This window comes from Lutra lutra, chromosome 9 (genome assembly GCF_902655055.1).
Source record: "Lutra lutra chromosome 9, mLutLut1.2, whole genome shotgun sequence".
NCBI lineage: Eukaryota > Metazoa > Chordata > Mammalia > Carnivora > Mustelidae > Lutra > Lutra lutra.
The window spans coordinates 129,640,610-129,657,326 of NC_062286.1; the positions used below are offsets into that span (position 1 = coordinate 129,640,610).

The 16,717-nt window shown below is 54.1% G+C and overlaps 1 protein-coding gene across 2 annotated transcripts; it reads left to right on the forward strand.

Moving 5' to 3' along the window:
• Positions 1-3,717: 3,717 nt before the first annotated feature.
• Positions 3,718-16,717, forward strand: MMP9 (matrix metallopeptidase 9). Of its 2 annotated transcripts, none has more exons than XM_047747073.1 (13): positions 3,718-3,853; positions 9,258-9,490; positions 9,850-9,998; positions 10,293-10,421; positions 10,509-10,682; positions 10,915-11,088; positions 11,475-11,651; positions 11,753-11,908; positions 12,735-13,005; positions 13,130-13,269; positions 13,584-13,734; positions 13,824-13,927; positions 16,402-16,717. In XM_047747073.1, exons 1-13 carry the CDS (start codon positions 3,851-3,853, stop codon positions 16,518-16,520), a joined length of 1,980 nt encoding a protein of 659 aa, XP_047603029.1. In that variant the 5' UTR covers positions 3,718-3,850; the 3' UTR covers positions 16,521-16,717. The 2 variants fall into 2 exon arrangements, with proteins under 2 accessions (XP_047603029.1, XP_047603028.1); XM_047747072.1 differs by lacking the exon at positions 3,718-3,853 and adding an exon at positions 8,601-8,786.

Genomic DNA, 16,717 nt, shown 5'->3' on the forward strand with positions numbered 1-16,717 from the left:
ACCCCTGGGAGCTGCAGGAGGGGCTGTCCAGGGGGCTTTAGGAAATTGGCTGGTGGTGCTTACAATCAAAGCCAGGCCCTTGGGAGGATGTGTCAATCCTGGCCCTTGCCTGCGAGCAGTCAAAACCTGCCCGGGCTAACTTAAGCAGAAAGAAAGGTCGCCAAAAGGATTCCGGAGGCTCCCAGCAGTGAGGGGTAAGTGAAAAGGCAAAGGAGGCGGGTCAGCTGTGAGTATAGCTGGAACCTGCTGGGCTCCCAGCACCACCTTCTGCTTGCACCCATTAACAGCTTCCTTCCCAGCCTCCCAAAGGGCCTGGGAAAGATATCCCACTATTGAGGAACTGAGTAAAATGAGCTTATTAGTCCCATTATAAAGATGAGGAAACTGAGTAGCTCAGGAGGGGAAGTCATTTACCCAAAGGCATAGAGTTCAAATCCAGACAGGTGGGACTCTAGCGCCCAGTTCCTTCCACTGCACCAGCTGGTGCCTGGCTCCTGCTTCGGAGAGCCCATGGTCGGAGCTGGGACAATGTTATCAGTGGTCTCCAAGCCAGGCCCCTTCTGAAGCTGGGAAGGAATCTCATCTACCCAGCCCCCACCCCCCACCCCACACCATCTATTGCTGCTCCCATCTTTTCCCACTGGAGAAACCCTGCATTGCCTCTTCTCAGGAGCTGGGCTGGAGCCGCTGGTTCTAGACCAAGGAGGCCTCCTGTGTCTGCCTTCCTGCTGCATCCACGCTGAGCCTGGGAGCCGTCTTCCCTTCAAGCCTGGCAACCCAGCTTCAAGTGTATCAAAGTCCCAACGCTGCGTGAGGTTCAAACCCATCTCAGCAGGCTTCGTGCATACATTAGTCTTATGCCCCCCCAATCCCCACAGCGTGCCGAGGGGTTGCGAGGTGGAGGAGGAGGGGGCGCCGCAACTCAGTATGCAAATGTATGCAGATCACACCGAAATGAGGATGTCCCGGGATTAATGGGAAAGAAAGGCAATCAGAGCAGGCCTGGGGCTCTGCTGCTGCGTGGTGCAGTCAGGAAACGGCTCTCCGGGGAGGGTGTCTTAGGCTCTGTTTCAGAGCGTGTTCTTTGAAGCAATGTTTCTGCAGCACAGGGGAAGGAAGAGCTGCGGAAATTGGTTCTGGATACTTCCTGGCAAAATGTTCTTGGTCGCTTCAGCTAGGCTGGGGGTGGGCTGGGAGAGAGGGGGTAGGGTCTCCAAGCCTCTCTCATTCACCACTGCCTGCAGGGGCTGTCCCTGTCCCTGATTTTTAAATCAGGGGAGCTTGCTAACACCCAGTTCCAGGCCCCACTGATTACTGAATCCGAATCTCTTGAGAATCTGTATTTTTTTTTGCAAGTCCGCGACCTTGGGAAATACTGATGCACACCAGCGGTTCTGAATCTGGAATGTCTCCCAGGCTTTGGGGTACCTGTATAGGATTGTTCTCTTTAAACAAAACAAAGCGAAACAAAAAACCCAATGCCCAGGCCGCAACCCAGACCAATGAAGTCACAGTCTCTAGGGTGTGAAACCCAAGCATCGCTATTCCAAAGAAAATCCCGGGAGACTCCAATGGGCAGGCTGAGTTGAGAAGCACTGTCGAACAGGTACTCTCATGAGACATTTGTTACACCCGTCCTCTCTTCTGGGCTGCGTTCAGCTCCAGGACCTCTACCGGGTGTGCAAGTTTCAAGAGCCTCCCGTGGGAAGCAGACCATACTCAGGGCTGGTGTTCAGCTGGTAAGTTGTTGAAACGCTGAAATCTTTTCCTTGTCTACCCATTGGTAACAGGTACCACTTTGACCCTTCCAAATGTCCCAGAGCCTTAGCCCCTTCCCCCAGACTCCTGGGACCAAGGAACCAGGAATGGAAGGGTTAATGATCGTTACCTCCCCCTTCTCCCCTCCACCCCTTGAGGAGCCTTCTGAAGCTCCTTGGATGGAATCAGTCTGATTGGTTGGGGGCCTGATTGTTAAATATTTGAAGTCATCCCTCATTATGATTCTGCGGTGAGGGTCATCAGCTTTACAGTCAGAAAGACCTAGAATCCTTCCTAATTTTATCTATCTATCTACCTACCTATCATCTGTCTGTCTATCTATCTATCTATCCATCTATCTATCTATCTATTTTAGATTTTATTTATTTAGTTTAGAAAGAGAGAGACAGACTGCAAGTAGGGGGAGGAGCAGAGGGAGAGACTCCCCAGGGCAACTCCCTGCTAGGCACTGAGCCCCAGGAGGGGCTGATCTCACAACCCTGAGATCATTTAGGACCTGAGCTGAAATAAAGAGTTGGATGCTTAACCCACTGAACCACCCAGGCGCCCCTTTGAGCCTGCATTTCAAAACAAAGAGCGCTGGGTTCCACCTAGAGGTGCTGATTCAGTAATTCTGGGATTGGAGCAGTGGAGAATCTGCATTTCTAACAAATTCCTGGCCGTTGCTGATGCTGCTGGTCCTAGGACTACCCTTGGAGAACTGCCTAACTAGGAGATGCCGTGAGTAGGGGCCAAGAGTAGGGGCTCAGCCCAGGTTTGGAAAAGGGGCAAAGAAGCCACCGCTTAGCCTGTGTACGGTGTGGACTTCTCCCTCCCACTCTGGTCCCCCAGGCTCTCGATTCAGGCCAGCACCGACTGAATGTTTAACCTAGGATTAATGTTTGACCACTAAATGTTTAACCTGGGATTTCCAAGGATTAGGGCTTTCCGCAGCCCCCTCCCCATTGTGAACAGGACCAGATTTAGACCTTTAGGGGCTGCTATCCCTGAGAATAGGATGCCCTGCCCCATATGGCATTCAAAGTCAAACAGCACTAAACCCTGAAATGACTATATAAGGAAGTCTACCAAAGATCCCACTTTTCCCATGGTGGCTACTGGAAGGATTTTTTGCAAGTATCAAAACTAGCCTGTGGTGGGGAGGGATGAATAAGCAGAGCACAGAGGAGTTTTAGGGCAGCGAAACTACTCAGTATGATAGCGTAATGACGGATGCGTGTCCTTCTGCGTCTGTCCAAACCTGTGCAATGTACATCACCACCAGGAGCCCCTCTAATGTAGACTGTGGACTCTGGGTGATAGAGATGTATCCAGGCAGGCTCATAGATTATAACAAATGGACTGCTCAGGTGGGGTTGCTGATCATGGGGGAGGCTGTGCCTGTGTATGGACGGAAGGTCCTGGGGAAGTCTCCGTGCTTTATTCCCAATTTGTCTGTGAATCCAAATAGAATGCTCTAGAAAAATAGAGTCTTAACCTAAAAAAAAAAAAAAAAAACCAAGCAAACAAAGAAGCTTTTAAATTTGGGGCCGTACCTGGTTTTTGTATTCCGGGCTGCGCCTGCTTTGCGGAACCCACGTCTAGCGTGGGTGGGTAGTGCGCTGCCAAGGCTCAACCCCCCACCCCGCCCCTACCAGGGGCACAACTCTCCATAGCTCCATCCCCTCTTGTGGACTCGAAGCTCTCTAAATTCCCCTAGACTGTTCTCTGCTCTGTCCAGCTACCTTCATCCTTTTATCACCCCCGTTTTCTCCCCCTACAGAACCCAGCCAGGTACTCTACACCTGTTCCGTCTGTTGGTCTCTCCAGCTAGATTTCTGGGCAGCCCACCCCACCCCCAGGCTGCTTCCCCCACTGACTTCCTTCTTGCCAGATCCAGTGACCCGATCTTAGCACGGGATTTGGAGTCAGAGGCTTGCGCAGGAACAAGGTCACTCACCTGCTGTGTAACGATGAACAACCTGAAGCACGTCTCTGGTCTGTCGGCTTGAAAATGGGCTACTGTCTCTGCCACCCCTGAAAGCTCAGATTCAAATACAATGTTAAGTTCTGGATTCAGTGCGGCTCAGACATGATAAGATATGTCACTTAAAGGGTGCAGTGACTGTGCAGTGCAGTGACTGTGCAGTGACTGTCGGGACCGTTGGGCACCAGCGTGGCTAGCCACCCATACCCAATGTGGTGGAAAGAACAGGGCGCTGGTGTCAGGTCTAGATAGAATCTCAGGCCCGCCCCTGGCTAGCTGTGTGGACTTGGGCAACTCCCTGGGCCTGACAGATTCCTCATCAGTGAAAGAGGATCATGAATCCTAATTCATAAAGGAGAGAGCATTAGAGTAATGGCAACAGGACAGCCAATATATATATGTTTTTGGTATGTATACCTACTGTGTGCTAAAAACTTGGAATGTATAATATCATTTAATGCTCAGCAGAGCCTTTGAGTGAGGACTGTTCTCCCCATTCTACAGATGAGGCCATGGAGGCACAGAGAGGCAAAGTGACTTGCCTAAGCTCACACAGTCAAATGTAGTAGGAGCTGGAATTTGAACCCAGGAGTTCGGATTCCAAAGCCTCTACTATCTGGCTTCCTTTTGAAGTAGCTCAACAGAGATAAATGGGAGGCAAGACATTATTACTAAGGCCTGTAAGAGTCCACAGGTGATTGCCACCACCCCGGGGCTAGGGATGGTAGGTGCGTTTGTGGGTGGGGGCGGGGACTTAGGTGATGCTCTTCCCTGGGGCTGTGTCTTGCCCTATACACACCTTTCCGCTTCATCACAGACAACAAGTGTCTTTCCCGTTTCCTGCTGGGGCATCTCGGGCCTAGGGGCCCCTCCCCTTAGGCCCCCCTCCCCTCTCTGGCAGGTTCAGGAGGAACAGGCTTGGAATTCCCCATCCTTCATAGGGGGAGAGGTTCCTCACCTCGTGAGGCTGACCCCAGTCTGGGGGCCTGGTGTTACTAACAGCAGCCTGCAGGGCTGTGTCATCCGGCTGGTGACTCAGGGCTCCAGGACCAACCCCCTCCCCATTTTATTGGACCTCCACCTGGGAAAGGGATTTAGAATCTGAGCTAGGACTCCCGGGTCAGGGTCAAGGGGTACCCACCTGGAGGAATATCCTGTTCTCTGCCTCCTCTCCCATTGCCTTGGCTAAACCTGCGGTGTTGGGAGGAGGGGCTGAGGGAAGTGGGGAAGGGGATGTGGTAACCAGAACCACTTCCTGCCATTGCTGTGTTGAAAGGGCGCTCTCCCAAGTTCCTCTTGATGCGGGGGTTGGGGAGCCAGGGGGTAAAGGAGGAAGTTGGGAGGGGGTGAGGAAAGGAGGGTTCTTGTTTGGATTGACTGCAGGAATCAAGCCAGAGGTTCCTGGCTGGGTGCTCTCTTCCTGCCCCCGCCCCCAGTTGGTAAAAACACCCAGCTGGCTGGGAGGTGATGATCATTACAGTAGCAGCAAACACCTACTACCTTATACCAGGCTCGTTATAGCTGTTAATTTGACCCTTATAATGCCAGGAGGTAAGCAAGCACTATTATTACCCCCATTTTACAGATGGGGAAACTGAGGCACGGACAGGTTATATCAGTTGCCCCGATCACACAAAGAGATAGTGCCAGCACTGAGATTGGAACTCGATTCGCTTGGCTCTGCAGCACAGGCTCAGAGCTTCTATTCCTTAATGTCCCACCCATGCTGTCCCTGTCTTGCTCTGTGACCAGAGAGAGGTAAATTCTCTACACTGGGCCTCAGTTTCCTCATCTGCATGATAGGGGCACCTGGAGTGGATTAGTACGCTGCCCCCTTGTGATGTCTGTCTCTCTGGTAATTACTTATTCACTCAATTTCTCCCCTACTGGGCTCAGTTCCATTAGCACAGTGACAAAGGCTATCTTGGTGATTACTGTATTCCCAAATCCTTAGCACAATGTCTGGCCCATAAAAACTCAGCACATACTCGAGTATTTGAGGGTCATCATCAATGGTTTGAGTCTATGATAAACGTTTTGGACCCTTTATATAAAAAAAAAAATCAACAACTATCAGTGGTTTTCAACAGCGGTGATTTTGCCCTTCCCACCCACCCAACCAGAGGACGTTTGGCAATGTTTGGCAACATTTCTGGTTGTCACAACTGGCAGGGGGAGGTGCTCCTGGCACCTAGTGGGTAGAGGCTGGGGAGGTTAATACACGTGCAATGATGCACAGGACAGACCCTCAAAACAAAGAACTATTCTGGCCCCAAATGTCAATAGAGTTAAATTTGAGAAACAGGACATCCATACACAGATATGACATATTTTGTACCACTGATGGCAAGTTGGGGTCGTTCATGGATTCTCCTAAAGCTTGAGTCTGCCACCAGAGGAAGACACCCTGGACTGGAGGGTCTCTTTATTTCCATCTGTAAAATGACATTGTTCGGGGCATCTGGTAGCTCAGTCGGTTAAGTATCTGCCTTCAGCTCAGGTCATGATTCCAGGGTCCTGGGATCTAGGTACCCCCTTTCCCCCCACGGCGGGCTCCCTACTCCGTGGGGAGATTGCTTCTCCCTCTCTCTCCCTCTGCCCCTTCACCCCACACCCTTGCTCGTGCTATCTCTTTCTCTCAAATAAATAAATAAAATCTTCTAAAGGAACAAAATAAAATGCTACTGCTCAATGACCTCACACTCTCAGATATGGAATATATCCCCGGAGTCTATTCTAGCCTCTGATTCCCCAAAGGTCTGAGACTGCTTTCTGTTCTTGGGGGTGGGGGGTTGCTGGGGATCAGGGAAGAAGGTGCTGGGTTTTAGGGCTCTTCTCCCTGAGCTCCTTCTCCCCCACCCCTCTGGTCATCTGACCTCCCTGTAAATGGTGATAAAGATGAAAGACTTAAGAGCCAGGCAGCCCTAGGCTTGAGTCCTGGTCCTGTGAATTAACTCGCTGTGTGGTCATAGGCAAGTTCCTTGACTGCTCTGAGCCTCGGGCTCCTCCTCTAAAAAGAGGAGGGGTACTCCTTAAATATCCCACCCAGATGGTGGGGGGGGATGAAATGAGACGCATACAGGGAAGTTCTCACAGCACTCCACGTGGTGAATCTCAAGAAATGCCTGATTATTATGGCTCCAAGGTGAAGTGACTTGCCCAAGGCGACACAGTTGAGCCATGGCAGAGCAGGGACTGAATGAACACCAGGGCCGCTGACTCCAAAGCCGATGCTCATTAATTAGTGAACTCTAGAGCTTCAATTTTCCCGTACGGGAAACGAAATGCCTTTGTCTCACAGATTCATTTATTACATAAGCTTAGAAAGTGCCCAGCGGGGGCGTCTGGGCAGCTTAGTCGGTTTGGAGTCTGACTTGACCTCAAGTCCTGGGACCCAGTCATCAACGAGTTCCAGGCTCAGCGAGGCATCTGTCTGTCCCTCTCCCTCTCCTTCTGCCCCTCCCCTTGCTCATGGTCTCTCTCTCTCAAGTAAATAAAATCTTTTTTTTTTTTTAAGATTTTATTTATTTATTTGACAGAGAGAGATCACAAGTAGGCAGAGAGGCAGGCAGAGAGAGAGGAGGAAGCAGGCTCCCCGCTGAACAGAGAGCCCGATGCAGAGCTCGATCCCAGGACCCCAGGATCATGACGTGAGCCGAAGGCAGAGGCTTTAACCCACTGAGCCACCCAGGTGCCCTCAAATAAATAAAATCTTAAAAAAGAAAATGACTGGTATATAGTGAGCTCTTTAAATCTAGCTTCTTGGGTTGTTATGTTGCCTTCCCCAAGTGATGCCACAGGGGCTGGCAGGGGGAAGAGGACAGGGAGGGAGGCATATGGCTAAAAACTGGGGCTAGAGCTTGTGCTTGGTGGGGAAGGGGCTGGAGGACTGAACAGCCCCCCCATCACCCCCTCTCCCCCGTTTTGCCGTTGAAGAGCCCCAAACCCAGAGAGATCAGAAGGCATTTGTTGTAGGTCACAAGGGGGATTAGAGCCCCAAACCCCAGTCTCCTGATTCCAAGTTAGAATCACAGTCTTGGGCCGAGGTAATTAAAAGCAAACCACGGCCATTACTGATGACTTGTAACAACCTTTAGTAAGCATTTTCTGTCTTTGATCTCATTTTATCCTCACATCAATTTAGGGACAAAGGGCCCTTTTTCGCAGCTGAGGAAGCAGATTCAGAGTGGTAGGACATTTGCCGGAGGCCTTGAAGGAGGAGAGTGAAGGCTGTCTGCTGGCTTCCAGATGCCATAAACTTCCCCCTTTACTATCCTGAAAGATTCAGCCTGTGGAAGACAAGGGTTGCAGTGGCGGAATTCCCCAATTCCTGCCTAGAGGAGCCCACTCTTTCTGCCCCGAGGCGGGGCAGGGAGAGGAAGCTGCCAAGAAACGCTTCCAGTGAGGAGAAAAGAGTACAGAGTCTAGCAGTGTGGGAAGGGTCTCATGGATGGGGTCTGACCAGGAAGGGGGAATCACTGGGTTCAGGAAGGCACCCTGGGGACTCCTCCATTCCCTTCCCTTGGGCTGCCCACTCCGGGTCTTCAGGTGGTGAGCTCAGGGAGTCCTTCGAGGCTCAGCTCCCTCCCTGGCTTTCATTCAGTTCCCACAAGCTCTGCAGTTTGCAAAACCCAACCCTTCCCCTATGGGCCTGTGGTTTCCTGTGGGTCTGGGGTCCTGCCTGACTCGGCATTGGGAACTGTGGACAGGGGGGCAGAGGTGGTGGTGGTGTAAGCCCTTTCTTTGCCTTCTCATGCTGGGGCTGCCCCCTCCACCCCAACACACCCCAACCCCTGAGTCAGCCCCCGCCTGCCAGAGAGGGGCGGGGTTACTGATTCAGTTAATAGCGACTTCTTAAAGCCCCCACCCGTACAGCTCGAAGCTAGACACCACTGCGCTTACCATGAGCCCCAGCCAGCCCCTGGTCCTGGTGCTCCTGGCGCTGGGCTGCTGCTCTGCGGCTCCCAGACCACACCAGCCCACCCTGGTGGTTTTCCCGGGAGATTGGAGAGCTAATCTCACTGACAAGCAGCTGGCACAGGTAGGCTAACACCCCAATCTGGAGTTGGGGAAGGCTGGCCAGGATTCGCAGGGAGGGCATGGGGGCTCAGAGGAGATAACGTTGAGGCAAGTTGGGGGCGATGGGCATATCTGGAGAATAGAGGTGTCCAGGATCAGGTCCTGGAGGTCCTGTGGAGGCTCAGGACAGTGATGGCAGGAACCCGAGGTGGGCAATGGGACATGATGGAGGGTTCTGGAGTGGGCAGGTGCTGGGGGTGCACAGCGGCAAATGCTAGGGGGCCCTGAGGTAGGCACGGGCCAGGGGTCTCCACGGGCGGGAAGGAGCCAAGGATGTCTACAGGGAAGGGAGTTAGTGGGTGGGCACCAGCACTGGTATCCAGGGTACCAAGTCCTGGGTAGTTGCTAGTCCCTGAGTGCCTGGACAGATGGAATCCAGGCAGGGGAGGGTAGAGAAAGTCAGGGCTCTGGACTATCTCCCCCCCCCACCCAGGACTATCTGTTTCGCTATGGCTACACTCTCGTGGCCGAGATGAACGACAAAGAGCAGTCCCTGGGTCCCGCGCTGCGGCTTCTCCAGAGGCGCCTGTCTCTGCCCGAGACTGGAGAGCTGGACAAAACCACCGTGGAGGCCATGCGGACCCCACGCTGCGGCGTCCCGGACCTGGGCAGGTTCCAGACCTTTGAGGGCGACCTCAAGTGGCACCACCAGGACATCACTTACTGGTGCGCCGCCGGGCCCCGCGGAGGCGGAGGAGGGGGACGGGAGGGCCAGACACTGCGCCGGCGGCGATCTCGTCCTTAGCCCGAACACTGGGTTTAAATGTGCAGCCCCGGGCAAGTGTCTCCACCTCGGCGCCCTTGTTTCTCCTTCAGAAAAATGGGTCTCGCACGCAGTCCTGAGTCCTCCTGCTCGGGCCACTGTGAGCGTCCCAGGAGAAAAATGCGAGTGAAAGTGCTTTGTAGATGAAACCCTGGAACGCAGGAAGCCTTGTGCTTTATTGAGGTCGCTGAGACACGGGTGTCGCTACTGGACCGGCTCCGGCCTCACTTCTGACCTCTGTCCTCCCGCCTTCCTCCTGCAGGATCCAAAACTACTCCGAAGACTTGCCGCGCGACGTGATCGACGACGCCTTCGCCCGCGCGTTCGCGCTCTGGAGCGCAGTGACGCCCCTCACCTTCACTCGGGTGTACGGCCCCGAAGCCGACATCGTCATTCAGTTTGGTGTTAGGGGTGAGAACTCGAGAAGGGGAAAGCCAGGAGGGTCTTGGACTGGGACAGCGGAGGGAGGACCACGAGAGGATAGAGCGGGCGCTGGACCCGGCTTAGTCTCGCTTGTCCCCGCAGCTCTGCCCGCCGCTGGCCCTTCTGCGCCCCCTCCTGCCCGACGCGGCACAGCGCGGGGACGCGAGGCTCAGCTGCTCGGAGACGGGATCTCAGCCCACATTCGTTGCAGCGCCCTTGGGCAGCGCGCCAGCTGCACAACTGCACTCGGCTAACTCCCTTCTTCTCCACCTGCTTCTCCAGAGCACGGAGATGGGTATCCCTTCGATGGCAAGGACGGGCTCCTGGCACACGCCTTTCCTCCCGGCCAGGGCATTCAGGGAGACGCCCACTTCGACGATGAAGAGTTGTGGTCCCTGGGCAAGGGCGTCGGTGAGATCCTGAGCCTCCCTAGCCCCCATTCCCTTCTCTTCTCTTAACGCCCCCGGCGCCCTGACCCTGTCCCCCCTCCTCCTACAGTGGTTCCGACCTACTTCGGAAACTCAGACGGCGCCCCCTGCCACTTCCCCTTCACCTTCGAGGGCCGCTCCTACTCCGCCTGCACCACGGACGGCCGCTCCGACGACGTGGCCTGGTGCAGCACCACGGCCGACTATGACACCGACCGCCGGTTCGGCTTCTGCCCCAGCGAGAGTGAGTGCGGGGTCGCGGCGGGGGTGAGCGGCGCCCACCACCCTCGAGGGGCCAGAACCCTTGGTTTTAATCCCGGCTCTGCCACTAGTGCTGTGCGGCCTGCAAGTCACTCTCTTGCTCTCTGGGCCCAGTTTCTCATCTGTGAAATGGGGAGAGGAGGGAGGGAGTACACAGAGGGTGTGTGGGTCAATAAACTCATGGTGCCTTCGGGTCATCATGTGGGCCTCCCCAGGACTCTTCACCCAGGACGGCAATGGGGACGGCAAGCCCTGCGTGTTTCCCTTCACCTTCGAGGGCAAATCTTACTCCACCTGCACCACGGACGGTCGCTCGGACGGCTACCGCTGGTGCGCTACCACGGCCAACTACGACCAGGACAAACTCTACGGCTTCTGCCCGACCCGAGGTACCTGGACCCCACCTACCGGATTCAAGCCTCGCCCCCTAGCTCCTCATTGGTCCCGGAAACGTGGCTCCTCCACCCATTGGCTTGTCTCTCCCCTCTTCGTTGGGCCTCAGGATCGCAGCGTCCCTGTCCACCATCATAGCCCCTCCCCCCGAGGTCCACGAGCGGGCCCCGCATCCCTCTGTCTTGGACTATTAGCCTAGCCTGCTGCCTCTCCCCCTAGGCTGCGGTCCCCAGGCCCCGCCCACCACCTAGCCCGCTATGTCTCCAGCCTCCCCTAGGCTTTTAAAATAGGACCCCAGGATTGTCTAGCTCCCTGTTTGCCCGCACCTGGTCCCTTACTGGGCCCACTCACCTGGCTCACCCAAGGCCCTTTGTCTCCCCAGTCGACTCCACGGCGACCGGGGGCAACTCCGCGGGGGAGCCGTGTGTCTTCCCCTTCATCTTCCTGGGCAAGGAGTACTCGACCTGCACCAGGGAGGGCCGCGGAGATGGGCACCTCTGGTGCGCCACCACCTCTAACTTCGACAGAGACAAGAAGTGGGGCTTCTGCCCGGACCAAGGTGAGCAGGGATCAAGGGTTTGAGCAGCGGTTTTGGGGGAGGGATGGCCAGGGCTGGGAGGTCCGCCCAGGACTCCTATCTCAGAGACTTCTTTCCTCCAGGATACAGCCTGTTCCTTGTGGCCGCCCATGAGTTTGGCCATGCTCTGGGCTTAGATCACTCATCGGTGCCAGAAGCGCTCATGTACCCCATGTACAGCTTCACCGAGGGACCCCCACTGCATGAGGACGATGTGAAGGGCATCCAGTATCTGTACGGTGAGGCTTGGAGCCGGGATGGGGGGTGGGGGGGACAGAGAGCAGGGCTGGGCTTTGTTGCTGTACCCAGAATGGGGAAATGGTAGGGGAGGGGGCAGTGGGGACCTCAACACTTAATCTGTGGGAAAGCCTGGGGCCAGTGGGGCCAAATGCTGCCTGTCAGTGTTTGGAGATGGGGATAAGGAGCCCAGACTCTAGACTGAGACAGATGTGGGTTCAAATGCCAGTCCAGCCACTTCCTGGCTAGGTGACTATGGATGTTACTTCATCCCTCATTTTTCTCACCATGAAATGGGGCTAATAATGGTATCTGCCTCACAGGGTTGTTAGGAGGTTTAAGTGAGTTAGAATAATGCCTGACATATAGTAGCCACCATATAAGTGTTGAATATTTTATTGTTATCACTTATGATCATTAGTATTATTCTCTCACTTAAAATGGAGATATTAAAGAATGTACTTGCCTTTTTTTTTTTTTTTAAAGTCAAATGAACTATGGTGAGTTTATAAAGCTTTTAGCACTGAGTGCCCAGAACACACTTCTTTCCCACTAGCCTGGAGCGGGAGGGAGAGCTCCTCCATGTCTTGGGTTCATAGGGCCCAGTCAGGGCCCAACACAGCTGGGATTGGACAGACATAACTGGAATGAAAGGTGAATGTATGGGGGGAAAAATCAGCCTATCAGCGTTGCAGGAATGCAGGTCCAACACCCAAAGTGAGGAGAGGGAGTGCCAGGGGCCTCATTCATGGGGTTTGGGGCCCCGTATATTATACCAGCGCCGACGTGCACACAGTAGAGGGTATCTCAACAGCTGTCTCTTTCTAGGGTCTCGCCAGAACCCTGAACCAGGGCCTCCAACCGTCCGTCCCACCGCTCCACCAACCGTCTGCCCTACCGGGCCTCCAACGACCCGCCCCTCAGAGCGCCCCACTACTGGCCCCACAGGCCCCCCTGCAGCTGGCCCCACAGGTCCCCCCACTGCTGGCCCTTCTGAGACCACTACAGTGACTTTCCACCCGGCAGAGGATATATGCAAAGTGAACTTCTTCGACGCCATCGCAGAGATCAGGAACCGTCTGCATTTGTTCAAGGATGGGTAAGGAGGCAGGGATGTGTGGCCAGGGGAGGGGACTTGTGAGGAGGGACGTGCCTGCCCCTCTCTGGCCACTGGCCTTCGGTTCAAAGTTCAGTGCACCACTACTCCCTTTTCTCATGCCCAGGAAGTACTGGCGATTCTCCAAGGGCAAGGGGCGCCCGGTGCAGGGCCCTTTCCTTATCACTAATTCGTGGCCTGCGTTGCCCCGCAAGCTGGACTCCGTCTTCGAGGACCCGCTCACCAAGAAGATTTTCTTCTTCTCTGGTTAGTCTCCTCCTTTTTCCTCCCCGGTGCCCACCATCTACATCCTCGCCAATCCAGGAGGATCAAGAGACCGAGAGTAATCCGGGAAACATTTTCTGCGGATTAGAAAAAGGCGCCCCCTCCTGGCGGGTGCCATTTAGCCGCTCTTCACCGTCCCCTTGCATGGTCCTACCGAGCGGTTCCGCTCCTTTGGCACCAAGACTGCGGGCACGTCAAGCGCAGAAAAGGCCTCGCTGGCTTCTTTCTCTTGACATTCAAGGACAATGTGTGTCCACTCCCTGCCCCCAGACCGATGTGGCTCTTCTCCCCTGCAGGGCGCCAAGTGTGGGTGTACACAGGTTCGTCGGTGCTAGGCCCGAGGCGTCTGGACAAGCTGGGCCTGGGCCCCGACGTGGCCCAAGTCACTGGGGCCCTCCCGCAAGGCGGGGGGAAGGTGCTGCTGTTCAGCTGGCAGCGCTTCTGGAGGTGAGAGTCACGGCCACCACCGGCAGGGGGACCCCGGGCGCCGTCTGCCGTCCCTCGGCTCAGCACCGGTCTCTTCCCCACTTCTGCAGTTTCGACGTGAAGGCGCAGACCGTCGATCCCAAGAGCCTCGGCTTGGTGGAGCAGGCGTTCCCCGGGGTGCCCTTGAACTCGCACAACGTCTTCCAGTACCAAGGTGAGGGCTGCAGACCGCGGTCGGGTCCCGCCCCGCCCCGCCCCGATTCCCACGCTAGTTGGCCTAATTGATTGGTCAAATTCTGAGAGACGGAAAAGAAAAAAAAAAAAACAAAAAACAAAAAAACCCTCCCCAGCACAGATGAAGTTCCCTCTAGAGGCAGGGACCTTTCCCAGATCATAAAGGGACACAAGGGAACAACCAGAACTACAACAGATTTCCTATGTCCCTGGATGGAAGCTCTTTCCCCCACAGTGGGGGGGGGGGGGGGGGGGGAGACACATGGTTCGCATGGAGGCTCATTCCTTTATATGACAATATTTATCAAGTGCCTATAATATGCCAGGTGCTGTCCTGACACGGGAGATACAGTGATTAAAAAGAAAAAAAAAAAAAAGGCAATCCATAACTGTGCCTCAGCTTTCCCGTCGGTAAAGTGGGGATGATAGCTGGAGTTTTACTTGTTTTCTCTTCCTCACCACTCACATGCAGTCGGTTGACAAGTTCTGTTGACTCTACTACCAAAATACTCACTTCTCACCATCTCCTTTGCAAATATCCTGGTCCAAGCAATACTGCTTGTTGAATACCATAAAGATATTTTCTAGGAGTAGGCAGTGGTTAGGAGCCGAGGGCCATGGTGTTGGGGGCGATTCCAGACCCGTTCCAAAGTCAGAGAAACTACTGGGTCACCTGGGTGGCTCAGCTGGTTAAGTATCTGCCTTCCACTAAGGTCATGATCCCAGGATTTAGTCCCACATGGGCTCCTTGATCAGCAGGGAGCCTACCTCTCCCTCTGTCTGCCACTACCCCTGCTCGTGCTCCCACGTGCTCCTTCTCTCTCTCTGATAAATAAATAAATAATTAAATAAATACATATATAAATAAGTAGATCTTTAAAAAACAAAAGAAAGGAAGAAACTACCAGGATCTGATCTGCCCTCAAACCCTTCCAGCACTCCTGCGTTCCCTCTGCTCCACACCAGCCACATCAGCCTCTGGCTGCTCTTTGAACGCATCAAGGTCACTCCTAGCTTTGGGCCTCCATGCCAGTTGTTCCCTCTGCTTGGAAGCTTCTCTACCAGACTGTCCGAGGGCTGCCTCCCTTTTACCCTTCGGCTCTCAGCGCTTAGGCTCTATTTTCTTTTCTTTTCTTTTTTTTTTTTTAAGATTTTATTTATTTGTTAGAGAGAGAGAGAGCATGAGCACAGGCAGACAGAGTGGTAGGCAGAGGCAGAGGGAGAAGCAGGCTCCCTGCTGAGCAAGGAGCCCGATGTGGGACTCGATCCCAGGACTCTGGGATCATGACCTGAGCTGAAGGCAGCCGCTTAACCAACTGAGCCACCCAGGCGTCCCAAGGCTCTATTTTCAAACAGGCCTTCCCCGGCCCTCATGAGTTATTCACTGGCTTGTATTTCTTTCTCTTTCTTTTTTGAAAAAAGATTTTATTTATTTATTTGACACAGAGAGAGATCACAAGTAGGCAGAGAGGCAGGCAAAGAGAGAGGGGGAAGCAGGCTCCCTGCTGAGCACAGAGCCCGATGCAGGGCTCCATCCCAGGACCCTGAGATCACGACCCGAGCCAAAGGCAGAGGCTTAACCCACGGAGCCACCCAGGCGCCCCTTGTTTTTATTTCCTTCATAGCTTTCTACATTGTCACAGTCTCATTTACTTACATGTTTGCTTGTTAATCATCTCTCTTATCCCATGGGAGTGCGAGCCTCGCAGAACAGAGATCATGCCTGCATTTTTGTCTCTGCTCCATCCCCCCAGTGCCCCTAAAGGTGCTGAGCACTATAAATATTCAATGAAATGAATGACTGAATGAATGAATGTCGAATGACAGCCCTGGGACAGTCTGGCGGAGAAGCTTCCAAGCAGAGGGAACAACTGGCATGGAGGCCCAAAGCTAGCAGTGACCTTGATGCGTTCAAAGAGCAGCCAGAGGCGGATGTGGCTGGTGTGGAGCAGAGGGAACGCAGGAGTGCTGGAAGGGTTTGAGGGCAGATCAGATCCTGGTAGTTTCTTCCTTTCTTTTGTTTTTTTAAAGATCTATTTATTTATATATGTATTTATTTACTTATCAGAGAGAGTGAGGGAGCACGTGGGAGCACAAGCAGGGGTAGTGGCAGACAGAGGGAGAGGTAGGCTCCCTGCTGATCAAGGAGCCCATGTGGGACTAAATCTTGGGATCATGACCTGAGTGGAAGGCAGACACTTAACCAGCTGAGCCACCCAGGTGTCCCAGTAGTTTCTCTGACTCTGTGCCAGGCTCGGTGCCAAACATCGGACACTGAGGTTTTCTGCCCTCCGACATCTCTGTGGGATGGGGGGGAGATGGAGGCGTCCTAGGAAAAGCTTGGAAAGATCTAGAACGGGCAAGAGGGATGAGGGTAAAAATCTTGCTGCTGTTTCTGTATGTGTCTGTGGGAGGGTTGACATCACCTCTCTTGTACTCACCTTTCCCCCGCAGGGAAAGCCCACTTCTGCCAGGACCGTTTCTACTGGCGTGTGAATTCTTGGCACGAGGAGAACCAGGTGGACGAAGTGGGCTACGTGACCTTTGACTTCCTGCAGTGCCCCGAGGATTAGGGCTTCCCATCCTGCTTTGGCACTGCAGAGAAGATCCTAGGGGGACCATCCCAATGGCGAAGGAGCCAGTTTGCCGGATACGAACTGGTGGGTTTGTTCTGGAGGACATGGAAGAGTCGAGGTGGGCTGGGCCCCTCTCTTTCCACCTTCCTTTTTTGCTGGAATGTTTTTAATAAACTTGGATTCTTTAACCTTGA

Excerpts from the sequence above, each read along its gene's own strand:
- MMP9 (XM_047747072.1), top strand. The coding sequence starts at position 8,649 with ATGAGCCCCAGCCAGCCCCTGGTCCTGGTGCTCCTGGCGCTGGGCTGC. Across the intron at positions 11,909-12,734 it reads GGGCATCCAGTATCTGTACG|GGTCTCGCCAGAACCCTGAA; the intron begins GTGAGGCTTGGA and ends GTCTCTTTCTAG. Across the intron at positions 13,735-13,823 it reads AGCTGGCAGCGCTTCTGGAG|TTTCGACGTGAAGGCGCAGA; the intron begins GTGAGAGTCACG and ends CCACTTCTGCAG.